The sequence below is a fragment of the Caloenas nicobarica genome, chromosome 6 (assembly GCF_036013445.1).
Source record: "Caloenas nicobarica isolate bCalNic1 chromosome 6, bCalNic1.hap1, whole genome shotgun sequence".
Taxonomy (NCBI): Eukaryota; Metazoa; Chordata; class Aves; order Columbiformes; family Columbidae; genus Caloenas; species Caloenas nicobarica.
The window spans coordinates 20,815,173-20,835,007 of NC_088250.1; the positions used below are offsets into that span (position 1 = coordinate 20,815,173).

Here is a 19,835-nt window from a genome sequence, read left to right on the forward strand (position 1 = left end):
TACTTTTTAATACTTCCATTTGTTTATTTACACACAACTTTAATAAATCTTAGACTAATTCCTTCATTATCAAATTAATTTTCATTGTTACATTTCCAATCATTCTGAAGCCACTCAAAACCCACTTCTTTACCAGCCCATGAACAGTAGAAGTGGTACCCCAAGCCTGCTACCTCTGAAGTCAACAGGAGAAAAGACAATGAAGTTTTACATATATTTTGCATTTTCTGTTAAGATTTAGGTAGCTGCACAATTATTCAATCTAGAGACAAAGCTTAAAAAAGAAAAATGGAAAAAGATAAAGAAGATGGGTCCAAGAGAAGAAAAATAATTTCATGCTGTTATATTAAAGTCAGCATGTTTTACTTACCATGTGCTCTGATACATTTGCATTTCTATTAAACAGAAATGTAAAACTGTTCAGCTTTATGTAACTATTTTCATTATATTACTGGCACATTAGGAAAAATATGACACACGCTTATTGAAGACGCAGCAATCGGTCTTTAAAGGAGAATATTATACACGTCTATGACAACACGTCTACCATGACAGATGGTAGCTCCTCTGAGCACCAGTCACAGATGCTGACGACAAGACACTGCTTACATGTTTGTGTTGGCAGTTGACGTCAGCCACTCCCCAGCCAAGCCAATGATGTCCAGTCCTGTGGACAGCTGATTGAAAAAGCGAGGGTGACCTGGAAAGAGAATTGAGACTCACTTAGAACAACTCCACCGGTGTCTCCCAGGTTTCAGTTTCACACCGTCCAACTATCCTGACAAAACCACAGTTTTACACTTGCAGCAAAGTTTTCAAAGCAAGTCCATGTGGAGACCGTCAACCAACATTCGCAGGCGTCTTGTTACAAACCGGGAAAACCGCTTTGGAGGGAGCTCCTCTACGGAATCATTAATGTTTATATTAACAAAAGAGAACCTCAGAGCCGACCGAGCCTGTGCAAGGGCTCGGAGCAGCCCATCATCCGAAGCGGTTCCCACCGCTTCCCCCCGCCTTAACAGCACCGGGGAGGTCGGAGGGAGGCAGGGCGGATACTTGGCAGCAGCAACCTGCAGGTGCTGGGGTCGTTTGCATTTGAATGGAGAAAGAGAGGAAGGCTCACCCGCTTGTCATGAGGCTGCGGGGAGAAGGGAGGGGTACGGGGGAGCCTGCGCGGCCACGGAGCGTCGTGTCACGGGGTTTCGGCGGGAAACGTCCCCGTGCGGCTGAGAGCCCCCCAAAAGCCCGTCGGCACGGGCGTTTTCCCCATATAGTTTAAAAGCCGGGGTTCACCTCATAAGCATAGGCTTTGCTATCAAACCGAAGTCGATCATAATCCTGTGTTTCAGCCCAACTTTCATACGCAATGAGCCCAGCTATTGTGGGTCTACTTTTCCAGCATGAAGAGATGAAATTCCTAACAAACGATGACAGACTTTGAGGTGAAGGTGTCATGATTTAGCCCTTATCTCTGCTCTCTTGGGAAAGGACACGCAGATAACACGCTGGGGACAGCCCAGCCCGAGAGGGGGGGCAGCGCTCGACGCCCGGAGGGGCCCTGTCATGTCGCATTTGGCTCAACACAGGGAACATCAGCATCTTATGACATAAAGAAATAAATGTGATTCTGCTCCGAGCAATGTCAACGGGAACCTTTTATAGTGGTGCGCACACGCCCTGAAGAGGAGGCTGCCGCGGAAATCGGGGGAATAGGGAGGCGAAGCGGCTCAGGACTGTAGCCCAAAGCCATCACCATGGTTTAGCTATTTGCTTTGCAAATCGGTATTTCTCTCCCTTGTCGTACCACGCAGTTTGGAAAGTTAATTTAAGAGACATTTCACTGGCCTCCTAAAGCTATTAGCAAGCCTTCGGACTTCTGAGGCTGAGCTGCAGATTCAGCTCCTCTGGCTTAAAAGGGAGCGTCACCTGGAGAGAGAACGTGAGCCCTTGGAGCCCGGGAAGCCAGGGTGGGTGTCCTGGGGCGTCACACGGCCCGAGCAGCTCTTCTTTAAAGCTGCACCAAGTACTGCTTTGAACTGAGCTTGTGTCTGATCGGAGATCAGCATCTCAGCTCGCGGGGACAGGTCCTGCCGGTCCCGCAAAAGCTCCAAGGGAGGTCGGGGTGAGCGGAAGAGATTGCTCAAAATCCCGGAGCAATCAATACCGGAATAACAGTGTAAGCACACAGACGACCACAGTGACTCCCGCTTTGCTGCTGGCGACCTGTTCAACAACCCACAGGTCTGGGCGTGAAATACGCTTCCCTTGGAATAAAGGCACAAAATCAAAATATTCCCCTGGCGTTCTTGAATAAATCAAACCACCACGTAAATGGGAAAAGACAGGAAGCTTACCGTCACATTTATTGTCAAGATTTTGTTCCTTGAATGTGCTGCGCTGGGTTTTCACAGCTGCACAACCAAACAGTGGAGAAAGCAGCGCCCCGTCCTTCAGGAGCCACTGCCCGCAGCTGCCCAACCAGGGGCTGTCGAACGAGGAGCCCAGCCGAAGCGGGCTGCTCGCCGAGCAGCGCTCTGCAGCGCTGCTACAGGACTGGGGAGGGCAGGCACGCTCCCTTATCGCTCCAGTTCCTGACCTGCTTGGGTACGGACAGCAAGCAAGGCTTATTGCCAGCCGAGCTTTCTGCTGATACAGATGTACAACATTTCAGGCCAAACAGTCCGAATGAGCACAGTCTCTCCTCTAGAGCCTGGCTACGGCTCACTCAGTAAAAAGAGTGATTATAAACGGGCATTTCTATCCGATTCAGAAGGACCTGGACAGGCGGGGCTCCTGGGTAATGGGCTGAAATCTGCAGGGTTCCTTTATTGATGATTCCTAGGATTTCAGTCTCTTTTTCATTAAACGTCTGGTGAACATAAAGAAGAAAAACTGCAAATTCAGTGTCATTTATGCCCTCATTTACCTAATGATATTGCTCCCTGGAGATACAGACAGCTCGCATTTCATCAAGTGAAAGAGATTACGTCTTAAAAACTTGTTTCTAGGCTCCGCAAACAGCGTCGAACCTGCCCGCCGGGAATGAATGGAGCATCAATAACTGAAGTCTCTGAGCAGAGAAGCAGCACCCGCAGACAGCCCTGGAGCGGAGCCTCCTGGGAGGCAGAGTCGAGGGTGTGCACTTACCTCCGTGGGCTCAAGCCTGCTCACTTCACTGTGGACCAGAAAAAAAGCCCCAGGAGGGACTCTTCAAGTAGTGTGCGAGAACCTACCTGTCCGCACTCCGTATTTCAGCGTGTCCCGGCAGTCCACCAGGATCTGCTCCAGAGACTCGGGGTTGTCCGACAGCTCCAGGTTGAAGCCCTCCATGCCCTCCAAGAGCTGGTGTGGGTGGTGGAAGTCCAGCACTTTAGTAGATCTGTCAAACGTTTTCCTCACGTAGTTGAGAAGGATGTCCACGACCTCCAGCAGGAACTGCATGGTCTGCTCCTCGCCATTCTTGGCGGGCAGCAAATCTATGGGACAAACCAACCGTCAGCGCCTGCTTTGGGACCGAGAGGCGGAGATGAATCAGCCCCGACCACCTGCAGCAACCCCCAGGACCCAGAAGCCGCGATCCCGGCGCAGCCTGACTGTGGCGGGGCAGGCGCCCAGCCCCGGGCCGCCCCGCTCGCTCCCTGGTGAGTGATACTCGCCGCTGCCCCCGGGGCTCCCGGCCCCTCTCGTCTGGTGAGGAAGGGCGAGCCTAGGTCGCCCACGGGAACAGACAGGGCGCCTCCGAGGCACCCCGGCCAAGAGCACCCACCTCTAGCGCTGTGCGGGGCACTCACCTCCCCGGGACCAAGAGCACCCCAAACCCGCACCTGCCCTTCTCCTGCAAAGCTTCCGCGCCCCCACCCCGCGACGGGATTGATTTCCCTTTCCCAGTCTTCTTGTCAATGGCCCTGTATCAGCAACCACGAACCGTTTCATTGCTATTTTACTGAGGAGGAAATAAAATATAAAATTGCTCTCCTCCCGGGGGCTGGATCTGGAATCATCCCGGAAGAATTGCTGGAGCTGAGCTGCAGAGGATCAACCCAAAGTACGTAAAATCACATTTCAGGAAACTTGTACACATTGCCAGTGCGGTTCTCAGCAAACACACACACAGAACTGCCTTCAAAAACAACCAAGCAAAAGCACGGTCTGAACGTGGCTGCACTTCCACGGGGTCAGACTAGTAAGGGACATGCTCGAGCTGGAGCAAGCAGAAGCTGTAAAGAACATTTACCTCTGGCATACAAATTGGAGAAGTCTGTCTCGGTGCGCCGGAACCTGGATTCCTTCTCGCTGTTCTCGCATGCCAGCAGGTTCTTGGAGGACTGTCGTTCCTTCAGGGAGCTGACGATCCGGCCCTTGTCTTCCAGGCTGTTGGTCCTTTGCAGGAACCCTACATTGTTATTGCAAGGTGCACAGGTCAGAGTTTTCTCACTTGCCAACATGTTTAGAAATATCTAAAGTAGCTCTGTACAGTTCAAAGTGGTGTTGGCTTTGGATCTGACTAATGAGGTCAGGAACAAGAGTATTTATGGGGATTATTTGCCTCCAGGAGGGAGAGCTCAAAATGCCATCAACTGCAAAAACCCAGTCATGCAAAAACCAAATTTTCGTCATTTAGTGCAGTGGTAAATTCTTATTAAGTCGATCAGACAGATTCCACTTCAGTAATCAGCCACTGGAAGAGAGTTCAGGATGAGTCAATGCTATTTCAGCCTGCAGGCGAAGTTTATGGACCCAGCAGACAGAGGCAATGGTGTATGATTAAAATCAGGGCCACTTTCAGTTCTCCTCCTGGTGCTGTCACGCACAAAAGGCATGAGAACAAGGAGACATTCTGGAACAGCTGTCCTGAGAGCGCCAGAGCTCTAAGGACTCCGGTAGCACTCATCAACCCAGCCTTCCTGTTATCAGTACGTACCGGCACGTGTCTAGGAGTTGCGGATTTTCCACCTGAAAAGATGCTTTGCTACTAACACTAATCACCGCCGGGGGCTCCAGGAGCACCGCTCTCACCGGAGACGCTGCCCTGGCGCCCAGGACCCGATCACAACTGCTGTTGTTACCTGCAACGGCATTAATAAATCCCCTCATCCCAAGAATTAACGGCAGTGGGCGCCACGCAGGGCCCGTGGCGAGCAATGAGACCCATCTATTTTAACAAGGCTGGAGGAACAATTAATTTTCAGGATTTTATCTATCAAATCCATGCCCGCTAAAACAAGCAAAGTGTTGGGCTTGTCGTTATTAACAAAGGCAACGGATTTTGACCTCCCAGGCTGCAGCGAGGAGATGGTACGGCAGCGCCGGCCTTCTTTTTGCTTTCTTTCTTTCATTTTAAAACAAGTAACAATTGAAACCAAAGCTCGTCGAGGCATGGGAAAACCGCCAGAGAAGAGGACTTCGCAGTGAGGAAAACTAACGCTGTAACTTCGCTCACCCACGTCCCTCGACGTCGCTTCCCTCCAGTGCCCTCAGCTTTCCGGCCATGTGTCCCCGCTCTCGGGAGCGCCGCCTGCGAACCGGGACTGCGGGTTCCTCCTGCCGGGCCCCCCGCAGCGTGGGCAGGACCAGGGGGCTGCAGCTCCGTGCGGAGAACAGTGAGCGACACTGAGCAGCTGAGCGAACGGCTCCCATCAGAGCTACAGAAAATGGAGCCCCTGTCCCGCAGCCCCTTCTGCATCAGTCGGGCACCCAAACGAGCCTCTAAGAGGGCTGTTGCCAGGCAGGTTTGCCAAGCCCATACTTTCAGTGAACACTTCACGTTTTGCCTTTTGATACTCATCTTCCCATTATGATTTTATTTCTATGATGCTTTTAGGAATACGAGTTATACGAGAAAAAAAAAATTAAGGGAAATCCTCTTTGTGCACAAGTCAAGAGTAGCTGTCCAGGATCGATGACTGATTTTAACGGTCCTTGCAGCCATCACTATCTCCTCCAACAGCTAGTGCTGTTCACCTGCTCAGTAGGTGGAGCAGCGGATACCAAAGCAGGGACAGTCTAGACTGAATTCCGGAGCGACCCTCTTTCCCCAGGTCCTGTGGCTTCGATTTGCTTTATTTTTCCACTTGTCTTTCTTCTAGGTTCTCAGTCGCGATGCTCAGTGGAAGAGTTACGTGAGAAGAAACGTCTCTAAGAACGGCAGCGCTCCCCCGGGAGCCGTGCTCCCCGCTGCACAACTGCCGCTCTTCTCGGTGTGCAAACACACGTCCCTCGGAGGCTCCGGTGGGAAAGCGGGGGCAGCGAATTAATAACCAAGAAAGGTTGCAATTGCCTCCGGTTCGGCGGGCATCGGGCTCAGAGGGGCCGAGGCTTCGCTGAAGCGTCTGTCCTAACTAGAGCCGCGCCAGGGCGGCGGTGACAGCACACCGGGGGCACGAAGCTCAGTCCTTGCCCAAACGAGTTCGCGGCGGTTCTTCCCTGCGGGGACTCCCCCTCCCCGTTATTATGTTCCGAAGCCGGCAGCGGGGATCAGCTGGGGCTCGGAGCGGCTTCGCCCGGGGCCTGTCAGCGAGGGACCCGCAGGGCTGCGTGGCCGCGTGTGGGGCGGCTGGAGGGCGGAGATTAAAAAACCAAAACGGCAGGAACTTGCTGCCGCGTGGCATCGGGTCATCTGGCTGTACACAACGTGTCGTTCGCCCAGGTTATGACAGCATTTCACGCACCTGGAGCGTCCAGGGTGCGGGGGGGCCCCGCGGGGCTGGGGCAGCCCCTCGCTTTGGAGCAGCCGAACCCTCTTGTTCCCCGAGCTCCTCTCCTGGGAGGGAGTGGGACAGTCCCCAGCGCCGACCCGCGTTCCGGGCTGTAGGGAAGCGCAGCACACTGCCTTCGACGGCTTCTTCCACGCCCGGGGGAAACGCATGATTACAGTAAACCTTTCATCTGTATCCTACTTGAAAAGTAAGGTCGGTGTAGGAGAGATCCAGCAAGTAGCGGTGCATGAAATAGCGTCTGCGCTGCTTCTCCTATAGCACCGGAGAGCGCAGCCTTTCCCAGCAGCAGCAGCTCCTTCCTGCAGGTGCTCCACTGACAGGTGTTTTCATTGATGCGCTTTAAGAGACCGAGTTTTTAAAAGCCGAGTAAGACCAGACTGGCGAGGGTGTCTCTCTGTCCCCAACGTGACCACAAGTCCATCGTGATTTCACATCAGGCCTCGCACACGGTAGCCGTGTGAGCGTACCTCGGCCTCGCCGCCCTGCAGGGACCTCACCTTCCGAGGCAGGGACAGCCCGGCCGGGTCCCAGCCCGCGCCGTGGCCGCCGGTCAGTGCCCGTCGCTGGCGGCTCCAGGAGATCCTGGTTCCCTCCGCGGCCGGAGGATTCAGCACCGCCTGCGTGACTTGGCAACATAAATCCCTCTGACTCCGGAGACCAGCTGAGTTCTTAACTTAAATGGCTGCTGTGGAAATCGCACTCTCCTGCGTTGCTCGCTGGGCTGGGAATCGTCAGCTGGCTGGGGCCAAGCAGCTCAAGACGCACTTGAGCTATTTCACTATGTTGAGTATTTCCACTCATTCCAAAGTAATGTTAGCAGGATCGTTCCCAGCAGCTATAATAAGTGCCGAGATGGGAGAGAAAGGTGTAGCATGCCACTCCAGACACAAGGGAAAATCTTCCCATACTTTGCCTGCCGTGATAGTTCATTAAACAGCCTTGAATTATTTTTTTTTTTAATGGGTAGAGACGAAGAGCACGGCGGTGTGGCAGCGGCAGGGCTCTTTTCATGCGGTGGCTTTCAACCAGAAGGGAAAGGACCTAATCCTTAAATCGGTGAGTTGTTCGAGAAGAAATGACATACATATTGGATACTTAATTACTGAAAATGTCAAACACATAATATACTGCACAGGTTGAAGAAACGACTCATTGTTCAAGATCTGCCTTCTCTCTGAGCTCCACCCTTATTTAAAATTTTCATTCTAAATCATTCGATATCTGTGGGAGACACAGAAAGAACAATTCCGAGCCGTCTGGTTTACTACATAGCTTTGTGACTGTATAATATTTAGGGTCCAGAACGACGTCTTATGAAACGTAACGACGAGCGGGTATCATCTGTAATAGCCAAACGTCAGCTTGTTTAGCATGTTTACTTAGGATTCTTGGCAACCTTAATACTTCACATATTTACGGAGGCAGCCTTCCCTCTCTGTCTTTGTGAAGGTGTTAGATTCAAGTGGGAGGGCTTATACGAGCAAAACTAGTGGTCGCGATCGAATCCGATTATTGTGAATCACCATCACTTTTCGGGGTATATTTTTCGTGTAAACCAGAAAAAAGCCAGAAAACAAAAACCGAGGACCAAACCCAAGCCAAAAATACAAGAGCCGTGCTTGTTTTGAACTCCCTTCACAAAGCCTCTACTACACTCTTCTCAAATCCAAAATGGTGGGATATTTCATTTTCAGCGCATTTGATCGCATTGAGAGAAGCAGCGCTGTCCCTCTGTAACCCCGGTAGTCTAGCAACACGGAACGAGCCTAACGGTGCGTTACTTTATCAGTTCTGCTTGCCGGGCTAAATTAAAACGATGATGAAAAAGCCCATCGCTCCAGCCACTGAAGGGGCTGGTAGGGAAACGCTCCATTAAACCCAGATCAGGAGCTATTTATAGAACTAAGCGACTACTCGTTAATGTCGCCTGCGGGTACCGATGAAATCTCTAATAGACACAGGGCTAAACATTCGCACCCTGATTCTTTTTCAGTCCAAACTTCCAGCTAACAAAATACTTAGCGAATGAGCTTTGACCAGGCAAGTAGGGCAAGAAGTTTAAATATATCCTTGTTTTGAAAAAAGGCCCGTTTCTCCCACGAAATAATTTCCCATCCCCTAAAAAAAAAAAAAAAAAAAAAAAAAGAGGTAGCTGGGGAAAATGGGAAATAATTTCTATTCACAAGGGGCACGGGCTAAGCAGAACGACTCTTGCCATCAGAAAATTAAGATTTGATTGTTTGTCTCCGAAAGCGAAGGCCCTATTGAGAAACCTGGAGAAGGAAGACAGCTTGTTATCTGCAAATGAATCTCTTGCTATAACGTTGCGATCTGATTGTGCATTTGTTTCCCTTCCTGCATTTCATGTGCCTGCGCGCTGACTGGCTGCCAGCGCTATCTTACCAGCCCAGCAAGCTGACGAATTGCTCTTTAATAAGGCTCTCGTTAATCTTTTTCCCCCAGGAGATCCGTATTTTCTAGTCAGATAAGGTTGAAAAATTTCAGACAGCGAGAGACGGCCAAACTCCCCGCTCGTTCCTCGCCGCCGGCCTCCCCGGCGGGCGCTGCGCTCCCCGCGCCGGGGGCGGCCGGCGCCTGCACATCCCTGTTTATGGTAGGAGGGGCGGCAGGGACCGCAGCCGTCCCTCCCGCGGCGGACAAGGCCTCGGCCAACGCAAATCGAAGCGGGGGGCACCGCGGCCGGTAGCAGCGGCGGAGCCGGAGCGCGGAGCCGCCGTACGGCCGGCAGGGGGCGCCCACGGCCGCGGTCCGGGGCGGGGGATCGGCCGGCGCTGCCCCCGGCGCTGGTGGGACCCGCCGCGGGAGTGCCCCTCGCCCCGGCGGAGGCTACGCGCGTCGCGAAGTGTGGGTGTGTTTGGGGTCGTACGGCAAGGCACGGGGGGACTTACCGCATATCTTCAGCCCGATCTTCCTGGTGCACCCGTGAGCCACGCCGCACCACGAGTCGTAAGCTAGAAGAGAGGGCAGAGTCGTTCCCTTGGGGCGGCGGGTCTCCCCGGCCGCCCTGCCCCCACCCCGGTCCCCTGCACAGCCCCCCGCGGCCCCCTCGCCGGGAGAAACGGCTGCTTCCCGGCGGCGCCGCAGCGTGCCGGGCGCGGGACACCTGAGGCTCGGGTGACAGCGAGGTGACAGGCTGGCCCGCCGAGAGGAGAGGGAAAGGCACCTGGGACCCGAACATCTAATAATTTACTGGCGGGGCTCCAGGGAAGTGGCAGCTTAAAATAAAGTGGCATGAAATGGGGTCACAAAAGAGATCAGGAATTAATTGGGTGAAAAATAGTATTTGACTAGATGATTGGACTTGCGTGACTAAGCCTCGGCCGGACTGGCCGCCGACGGTCGCACTAGGGACGCCCCCGGCCCGGCCACCGCCACAACACCCCTGTGCCCCGCGGCCCCCTACATAGCGGCCTCTTCACCCGCCGGCCCTGCACGCCCGAGGAAACATCTCCGAGAGACTCCTGAGCAGGGGCAGCACCGGAGGCGCGGCCGCACCGACGGAGGGGACAGTCTCCTTCCCAGCCCCCGTCGGCTCCACTGAACTTGGGGGCGGCGGGGAATGAAGGCCGGGAATGAAGTGGAGGGGGAGTCGGCTTCTGCCCAGGGCACAGCCGAGCCTCTGAGGCCCCTCGTCCGTGGCCCCGGGGAAGGAGAACCAGGGAAAGCGCCCCAGCGCTCGCAGCCGAGCGGAGGAGCCGTCTCGGGGGGGACGCTGCCTGTGTCTGCAGGCGGGGAGCCCTGGGCGGGCAGGGCGGGGTGCTGCTGTCAGAGGTTATCTCAGTTTTAGCCGCGCTGCCAGTTAATTCGATTTCTGCGTGTGGCACCTCAGCCGAAGGCAGCAGTGCTTGTCACTCCCGCCTAGAACAAGATCCGGTGCTACCGTTTTCCCCCTCCCCCGTTCATTCCAGTTGCAGAATAATGACGATAATGACTCCGATGCTCGTGCCTCGTAGCCCTTTCAGGATAAAAGCTATTCCCCACTTTGCTGTGCCTGACAGCCTTTCGTTTCTTACTCTTGCCCGCTCTTTGTCTCTGGTGCTTTATAGCATCGAGACTCTTTTTTATTTATTTTCAGTAGGCGACCGTCTGAATTGCCTGGCAGGGCTATAAACTGATTATCCACCTGCAGCAGCCTCTGCTTCCCACTCACACCTCAATAACTCAAGGCGAATTTAGAGCAATTAGGAATACAAGGCTTTGAAAAGCTACAATTAGCATCCAAATTTCCCTTGATTACAGGCTTCAGCGTAGGCTGAAAGGAAGCTGCAGCATTAGCATTTATAAAATGTAAGCGGGGGGGAACACCCTCTTTGAGCCACTGGTGTAACTTCGCCCTTTAACTGATTCATTTTCTCCACACCCCTTTGAACATCCCGGGTTTTTTTGGCCATCTGGGGTTTTAAGTTTATTGTCTAAATACCTCAAATGTGGCTGTAAGACAAAGGCAGCGCTGGCCGCTGAGATGGGCTTTTCCTCCCAGCGTTTTATTCACCACAGACTCACCTCTCCCTCTCCCACTAGAAGGTGGTTTCTTTGTGTAGAGCACTTTCCGCGCCTTGCTTAACGGCGCGGAACAGGGCTTCACGGATTTATGGTTTCGTTTCGAAATTGATCTTTCCAAGCCTAGGTTGACAAAGCCTCCAAAATACTTTCAACGAGGAAAATATTAAAACCTACTTGTGGGTCGTAAATTAGTTGGGGTGGGGTCCGGAGCGTCGTTGGAGGAAGAGGGAGCGGAGGCAGCCATCCCTTTAGTAAAGCCCCAGTCCTCAGAGCCTGGGTTTCTTCCGATATTCCTCTAGGGGTGGGCAGGAAGGAATTTGCTGGAAGGAAGAAAACGCGGCTTTAGTAGTCTGGTCTCCAAGAGAACCGCACGGGAGTCCCGTCCGGAGGCCGGCAGTCTGCAGCCGGGCGTGAGCCGCGAAGGTCCCGGGGCGGCGGCAGGACGGGCAGGAGCCGGCCGAGCCGGGGCCGTGGGGCTGGGCGCAAGCGGCGCGCCTGGAAAATGCCTCGACAGGCTGAAGAGCGAAATCGTCCCTTCGCTGGATGCCGAGGCGCTGCCCCCCGCGCCTGAATGACGGATTTAGCAGAGCATGAAGTCTGTCGTAATTATATCGGTGGTCGCTGAGCAGGGCAGTTATGTGGTTCACGTTAAATGGAAACCAACGTGCAAAGCGGGCTTCGAAATTACCAGCCCAACTGACCTACAATCCCAAACGGAGCCCGTTTCTGTGCGTTATCATCCGATCCCCAAACACACGCCAGGCTAAGCATTCAGCAAAGACTAACAGGCAACCCCCCGCCATCACAAAGGTGCATTTTGCCCAGGTCCAATGACAGGCGCCACATACATGTGTATTTGCACACACATGTTTCAGCAAATCGGGACCAGTACGTGCTCCAGCACTAAACAGCACTCTCTCGTGCCCGCGCTCGCGTTAGCGGCACAAATGGCAGGAGAAGGAATGTCTGTCTGGGGGAATGAAGGTGCTGGACCAGCCATCGCTCCTCGCCAGATGTTCAGCTCCTTCCTGGGTGACACGGCGCTCCGAAAACCAATACAGGGTTGCTGGTCGAGAATTGCCGGGTCACTGCCCGGCTCGTCTCTTTGTCCCCACGGCTACCTGCGATTTATTTTATTTCACTTGTAAAGAAAAAGAAGGTCGCGGTAACGAACGAACGTTTTCTTTGTTAGCGGTTTTTTTCAAGTCGATAGCTACCGATTCATTTTCACTGCTGGGCGGATTTACGCCCGCGTGTAAAAGCAACGGATCAATTATTTCATTCGAAACCAGGTATTTCACTTCTTTTAAGAGGAAAAAGAAAACAACCATAAAGCAGAAGAGATTCTCTAGACAATGCCTGGAAGTGAAGTAACAGGTTAACACAATGTCTAAGGCGCTGGCTGTGTCAAAATACCCGTTATCCCTCTATAGGTACGACAGCGACTAAAATCGATTTTAGGGTAAAAAAAAAAAGCAGCTCCAGATCCTGAAAGAGGTTCCCAAAGGTTTCAAAAATAAAATACGGTTTAGGGCAGACTTACCGATGGGGCGAGTAGACCACTCTTCCTGCCGGAGTCCAGGCAGGCAGGGCGACTCCAGCCTGGGAGCGACCTGCCGCTTATAAACTCCGCCAGAAACGACGTCGGAATACCAATCGCGCCGCGGAATTTAATGCGAGATGACCTTTTTTTCCAGAAGTGCTCGGATTTGCTTTTTTAAAAGCGTGAATCGCCGGTTGATCTGCTTCGACGCAGGCATGAGTCACAGGACTGCCGCCGCCCCCTCCGCGCCGCTCCGCACGGGGGCTGGGGACCGCCGGGGCGGCCGGCTGGGGCGGGGAGGGCCGGCCCACCCAGCCCCGGTTGCCGCCGCCGGTGCGCTTCGCCCCGGGGTGGCGGGGCTGGCTCCCGAGGCGGCTGGGGCTGCCCAGCAGCGGCGGGGGCGGCAACACGGACAGGGGTTTCTGCCTTGCGAGTACCCAGTTGAGTCCCTTGTGCAGGCGACGCCGGAGGCTTTCCCTAGAGCACACTGGCCTGACCCGAGGTCGCCGGCTGCGCTAATACGCGGCAGAGCACCGCACACAGCAGCGTGCGGGCAGAGCCGACCGGGCCGAACACCCGCTCGCACCCGTCCCTGCGACCTCGGCACTGCCCCGCGCAGGCTGCGGGCCACGAGTGAGCCCAGCGGGGTTCGTGTTAAAAGTAGCTCAGCAAAACCACCTCCGGTCGCTGTGCTGAGGTTCGGTGTGCCCGGCGGGCTCAGTCCGCCGTCCCCGTCACCAGCGGGGACCAGCAGCGCCCTCCACCCCGTTCTCCGGCAGAGGGTGGCAGAGGCACAGGCACCGCCGCGCTTTGTGTCTTCTGGCCACAGGTAAACACCTGGATTTCTGTGACTTGCCCTCAGTGTTGCTGTTAGATTACGAGTTCATATCAGACATACTTTTGCTAAAACGAGAAACATTAAGACAACATTTTTTCTTTTGTACCACCAACAACCCCAAATCCATGTTTCTCCACCCCACACCCCAAACATGCTTCGCCAACACTTTGCTGTGGTGACCGTGGTGTTACATTTCGGCATGTCGTGGTAGCTACGCAGATGCCTAAACCAAACCCTTTTCATAAAGATAGCACGTAAGGAGCTGGGAGGAACCTGCAATGAGACGGGAGGAGGGGAAACCGATTGAGCCAGAGATTTTAACCGTCTGCAGGGGCTGCTGGCCAGCAGAACGATAGGAGGGACATGTCCTTGGACTCGAGGGAAGAGCAAAATCTTACAAGCCCATTTTGGAAAGGAGATCGGCCGACTGACAGCATTAAATACCCAAGACGATTGATTTGCCAAGCATGCCTACTATCTAGGAACCAGACACGTAACAAAAACATCGACAGCCCCAAAGCCAGCTTTTAAACAGATCTCCAAATGAATTAGCAGCCCTAGCTGACACGATCTTTTCCCATCTATTCCCCGCTATCGTTTTAAAGGTGTTTTCAACCAATCGGGCAAAATATTTGACCAGTGCAGAGCGTGAGAAATAATAATATAACTGTAGCTAATTGTCTTTTTAAACGTAAACAAACATTCCTATGAAATCGTGTCAGGATTGAAGTGCAAAGAGTCAACGAAAGATCACGCAAAGGTCTCCTAAGCAATCAGTCACTGCAATGTGCCAGCCGGTTGGGTCTGTGCCTGGCAGGCACACTGAGTGTGCGCTCTTTCTTTCCCTTTTGACCTTCCAAAAGCGCCTGTGTCTGGAGTAAATAGACATGTTTTAACCTAAATATTTACGCCCTCGGAGAAGCCGAGGCCCGGCACGGGAAGGAGCCAGACAATGAAGACCAACGGGCTTCCCGTGGCACGCTGGAAATGAGAGTCGTTCCGGCACTCCGACGCCCCTGGCCCCGCTCAGCACCGCGGACAGTTCCCGCCCCGCACAGCCCCGCCCCGACGGCGCGGCGAGCGCGCTGTCCGGCAAGGTCAGCGGCAGGGCCCGGGGACGGAGCGGGCAGCAGCCCCGCACCAGCCCGGGCGGGTGTGTAACCCCGCTCTCTCCCGGACGGGCAGGAAAATGTCGAAGCCGGACCCCACCGAGCCCGGCACCGCTCCCCCGCCCCTCCAGATGGCGCTGTATCTCAGCCCAGAGCCCCCGCAAGGCCGGCTTGCACAGAGCCCGGCTTGCACAGAGCCCACCCGGGAGCGGCTGCGGCTGCTCGGAGCCTGTGCTGACGGGGATCTACTTGTCCTGGCCCTGGCAGCGACAGGAGAAGCGGGAGGCAGCACACCCTGGGGCTCCACGCGTCCTTCCCTCGCTCACCCTGCGCGGCTGTGCACCACTCAAGGACACGCTTGGTAACTCGTTTGCAACAGACATCCTCGAAAATCCGACCTAAACCCGAACCACTCCAGCTCTGAAGGCTTCATTCATTACCCGCCACACCGAGACCTTTGAAACAACTTTGCCAGTTGTACGTGCCCAGGCGGGGCCACTCAGAGAGATACCGGTTTCAGTGAGAGTTCCAAGCCTTCCCCTCCAGCTGTGCTGCCCAAGCTCTCTGCTCAGCCTCTTCGCTGTTCTCTCTGTCCGTGTGTCAGCCCCTTTTCTGTGGCTATTGCTCGAGTGCATTGTAAGCACAGGTTAGAGGATGTCTTTGCATGCCAGAAGATGTGGCTTTTGCTTTGAATCCAGACGTTTACCAATGTGAAACACGCAGGAAAAAACACTGACCCACAGTATCAGCAAGGCAGCAGGATGCAGATGTATAGTTCCCTTAGTTGAAGCTCGCAGCGCATCAGTTAGAACTCACTTAAAAAAGCCAGACCATGGGGTATCTTAAGTTCACCTCCATTCACTAACTGGACATGCTAAAGTATGAATCTTGAGTACCCCGGGTGGGCACAGGAACAAAAGTGATACAACAAACATCTTTGGCAACAAAGACCAGTCGATGATTATAGAGTGTTTGTAACTGCCGGCATATAAAAATGACCATTGAGCAGAGGAAAATTGTGCTAGGAGTGGCATACAACATTTTAAGAGACAGGAGCACCTTCTGCCTACAGTGTAAGGAGTTCACAATTTAACTACAAGCCAATGGAAAAGCAAATAGAGGAAAGGCACTGTGCCATATTTTTTCTTGTTGCTTCATATTCTGAACTATAGTCATGTTATACGTGCAATTATCTGCAGGAGAGGAAGTAAATTGGCCTTCTGGTGATTATTATCATTGCCATTTTTCCCTCCAGGAGTGTTCTCTCTCTGTTGCCTTTTAATTTGCATTTTGTTCAGCTTATGAATATTTTAGCTGGTTGGGCCCAGGCATGCTCTTTCCTTGAAAATGTATACAATACTGTATACTGTACATCTGTGATGTTCCTGAAATTGTGGCTTTGTATTTTTATCTTTGCAGCCTGTGATTCTTCTTCTTTTTTTTTTTTCTTTAAATCACACAGTTACAATAATTTGTAATCCACTATGTTGTTATGAAATATATTAATTGCATCAGGTATCTGTTTCTTGTCCCACCATTTCTGGTACACAATTATGTCTCATTTACCTGTATCTTTGACAGAATGGCATAATTTAAATGGCAAATTTCCTTAACTCTTGACAAAGAAAAAAATGGAAAACCGTTCAAAACTAAGTATATCAGAACTTTCCTGGCTATCATCTGCAGTGCTAAAAATATAGATATAAACAACTATATGTCTGAAAAAAAAAAAAAAAGAACATGCCAAGAAAAAATAACATTTACTCTAATTATTTGGCCCTGTCCAGAAAATTCTACAAATGGAAATTCAGTGAAGACTATGGATTTATACTCCTGTTCTACAGATAACTTTTGCTGTTTTATGGCACTTGATAAAAATGTATGAAGGCAAGTGCTATGTTTGCTTTGGGTTTTATGATCAGTCACTGATGTACCCCACTGTCGCATATTTAAGGATCATGTCCATCACTCAGATTTCAAAGAGAGCTCAAGATGAGCTGCCAGCTAGAACATTTGGCACTGCTGTGATGAAGGGCATTTAGAAAAGCCTAATCCAAAGCACATTGTTTTACATACTTTGTGGCTTCTTGTTTCAGGGTGTCCCCTTCTTGATCCATGCTGGCACACGTTGCTGTCTGTTTTGATCTGCTTCATCTGAAAAATATCCCAAAGAACAGCCCACATCTTGAAACAACAGCAGCAGCAAATCCCAGCTCTCAATATCCCCAAGCAAACATGGAAGTAAGCAAAGAACCCCATTTACTTCCAAACTGTAACAAAATAAAAGCCAACAGAAAACCTTATTTATTTAGATGGATCAAACAAAACTACTTAAGTTGGGGAACTGTGATTGTAGCACAAAAAAATGATAACGATAGTGATAGTACACCCATCTAGTCTCTTCCAGTTTTAGGGAATTGCAATTGTCTATCTTGTGTTTGAAATAGATTTTATTTCCCACCTCCCCCAATAATCCTGTAGAGCCAAGACAGCTAATGCTTGGATTTTCCCCTTGTGATATGTTGTTATAATTGTTATGTCTCACTGAATTATATCTTTTTATCCCATAGGAGGGCATCAGTTTACAATGAAAACATTCAGTAATTTCAGTAATGCTGCTGCAGAAGATAATGCAGTTTGGCTCTCCAATCTCAGAATGAATTTGGAGAGCTGGACTCTGGGCATTTTTAATATATGATTTATATAAATTAAGCATATTTCATAAAGAATCCTTGGAAAACAAGAAATATGGGCTTTTCTGCTACTTTTGAAAACCCTTCTCAAATAATAACTCAGTCTCAGGTATAGGCTTTCCTAGGTCTCAAAAGTTTTCAGGATCACAATAGCTGTGAGCTTAACTAGACTTTTAAAAATTTTGTTCTTTTCCCTCTTTTCTCTGTGGTGGGTAAGTCAGGTTTTGCCTTGATGAGTTCTAATATTTCACTAGTACTGATGACTAATCAGAGCGAAATGATGGTCTTCTGCAGTGCCATACTGGAAATCCTTCACTCTTCTCGTATGTTTTTAGCTACAATATTACAGAAATCAAAATAAAAAACTTTCCCTCATTGAAATGAAAGTGGTTTAAGCAGAAAACCAATACCTAAATTTTGCATTATTAGCATGGAAGATTATGAGAGCATAGAGGGGCAACTTTAAGGAAAAAACACATCTTCCAGATGGAGAGACTGATCAAGAGGTGATTGTAACTGAAGACATTGGCTCCCAGGCAGAAAAATCAGATTAGAATTGTCACATTACAGACACATATTCAGACCTACTTATGTAATAAATTCCTGTTCTCTACTTTGGCCCTTCAAAACTTCTCTGCAAGCCCACATTTACCTGACTTGTCTTGCTGGCATTTTGAGAGCTGCACCAGAAGAAGATGACCACAGGAAAATGCAAAGCTGCTGTCATCTGGAGGGTTGTTAGCAACTCAGCACTAGAAAAAGAGACACGATGTAGTCATGCTATCTTTAACAGTTCGTATTCAGCCACGAAAAAGTTTTTTGAAGTTTATGCACATCAGATAAAGAGCAGCACTGCTCTGAACAATGAATCAAGCATAACCTCCCTCTTTATAATCTTAAGGGATACTTAATGTTTGCCAGGGTTTAAAGGAAATGTCTGGGAAGGGATTCAAGAGAGCACTGGATAGTGCTATGGTCTCTGACAGGCCTGTTCTCTACAGGACAGGTAACAAGGCTACCTGCACTCCTCTCCGACTACAATGACAGAACATCAACCTGGGACTTCACTCCTCAGCATTCTTCTACCAGTCATCTTTTCAAAGATTAATAATCTCTTTAAACAGAAGTCTAAACTAAACTACACTACGCTGATGCTAAACTGAGCTAGCAAAAATTCTGAAAGATTTGACAGAAAGCCAGGTTCATGCTATTTGTGCCATACAGAAAAGTTTAAAGTCAGACATATAGTTCCACTGGTCTCTTCCTTCGGAGAAAATTCTGTACAAAGGCTTTAGGGATCTAAAGACTGTGAAAAGACCAACACATACCTCTTCCGGGATGTAAAAGAGTCTAGAATCTCCCCCTCTGGTATCTGAAATGTCAGACCTGGAATTTGGCTTGTGTATTAGCGTCAATCAGCCCTCAATGCCTTCAGAGATTAATGCATCCATTGCTTGCTAGAGGCAGGCTACATAAAGTGCTGCAACAGATTGTAGTCTGCAGTAGGAAAGACGGGCACAACTGCATTCTGGTTACTGTTTTGTAACATATTAAAGAAATTACTGTATTTATTTGCAAGCGAATAGGCTCTTCCTCAAGACACATACAGCATGGAATCCAGGTTACTGAAGGATAACTGCCAAGAGGTACAAGAAATTCTTGTTTGAGTAAAGGCATTACAGATTGACCTGCTACTTTAAAATGTTTATTGGTAAACAACGAGTTTGAAAGCGCAAATTTTAAGCCAAAAAGCCCCACAAAAGATGCAAAGTCATTTCAGAAACTATTTGACCAGTTTTAACCACTCAAAAGATCAAGAAACAAGCGTTTAGTAATGGGGTTTAAAAAACCCACATTCAGCAGAAAATGAAAACTAGTTTTATGCTTTACAGTTATAAATACAACTTCTGTCATTAGACATAAAAAATGAGAACCAAGATATTTAATTAAATACTTCAACTCCTTAAAAATGTAGGTAAAGACAAACTAGTTTTAGAAGAAGTCTGCTTCCCAGACAGTCTTGAGAAGCCCTGAAAAGCATAATTAAAAGCCTTCAACACTTTCAGCTGAAGAGGCAAAAATCCCTTTACTATGCTTTGCCTATTCAGTTTTAGTTACTCAGAATAATATCTATCAGTATCAGAGTCATTAGGCTTATCCTCTCTACAGGTTCCTAGTTTTGATTAACCAGACAGAATTAGTTTCAGTAAAACTTTGGAGCCCTTCAGAGACCGTCCATATTAGTCCCTTTGTCTTCACTCCTGCTTTTCTGTCCAATTCACCAATCTCATTTATAGACACTGTATGAAGATAACAAAATAGCTACGGCACTCATTCAAACTTTACAGCACTTTGAGCACCCCCCATTGCCACAGGGCCACTTTCTGAGTACTGTGACATGTACCTTTTTTT

At 50.5% G+C, this 19,835-nt stretch overlaps 1 protein-coding gene across 1 annotated transcript in view; it reads right to left on the reverse strand.

The window, feature by feature from the left end:
• GAD1 (glutamate decarboxylase 1) overlaps positions 1-11,484 on the reverse strand; it is a 29,153-nt gene extending 17,669 nt beyond the window's left edge. The window contains exons 1-5 of the mRNA XM_065637645.1: positions 11,415-11,484; positions 9,626-9,688; positions 4,235-4,393; positions 3,234-3,476; positions 610-700 (exon numbers count right to left, since the gene is read on the reverse strand). Coding sequence (XP_065493717.1) covers positions 610-700; positions 3,234-3,476; positions 4,235-4,393; positions 9,626-9,688; positions 11,415-11,484 — 626 coding nt within the window. The remainder of the gene's footprint in view (positions 1-609; positions 701-3,233; positions 3,477-4,234; positions 4,394-9,625; positions 9,689-11,414) is intronic.
• Between the last annotated feature and the right edge of the window lie 8,351 nt (positions 11,485-19,835).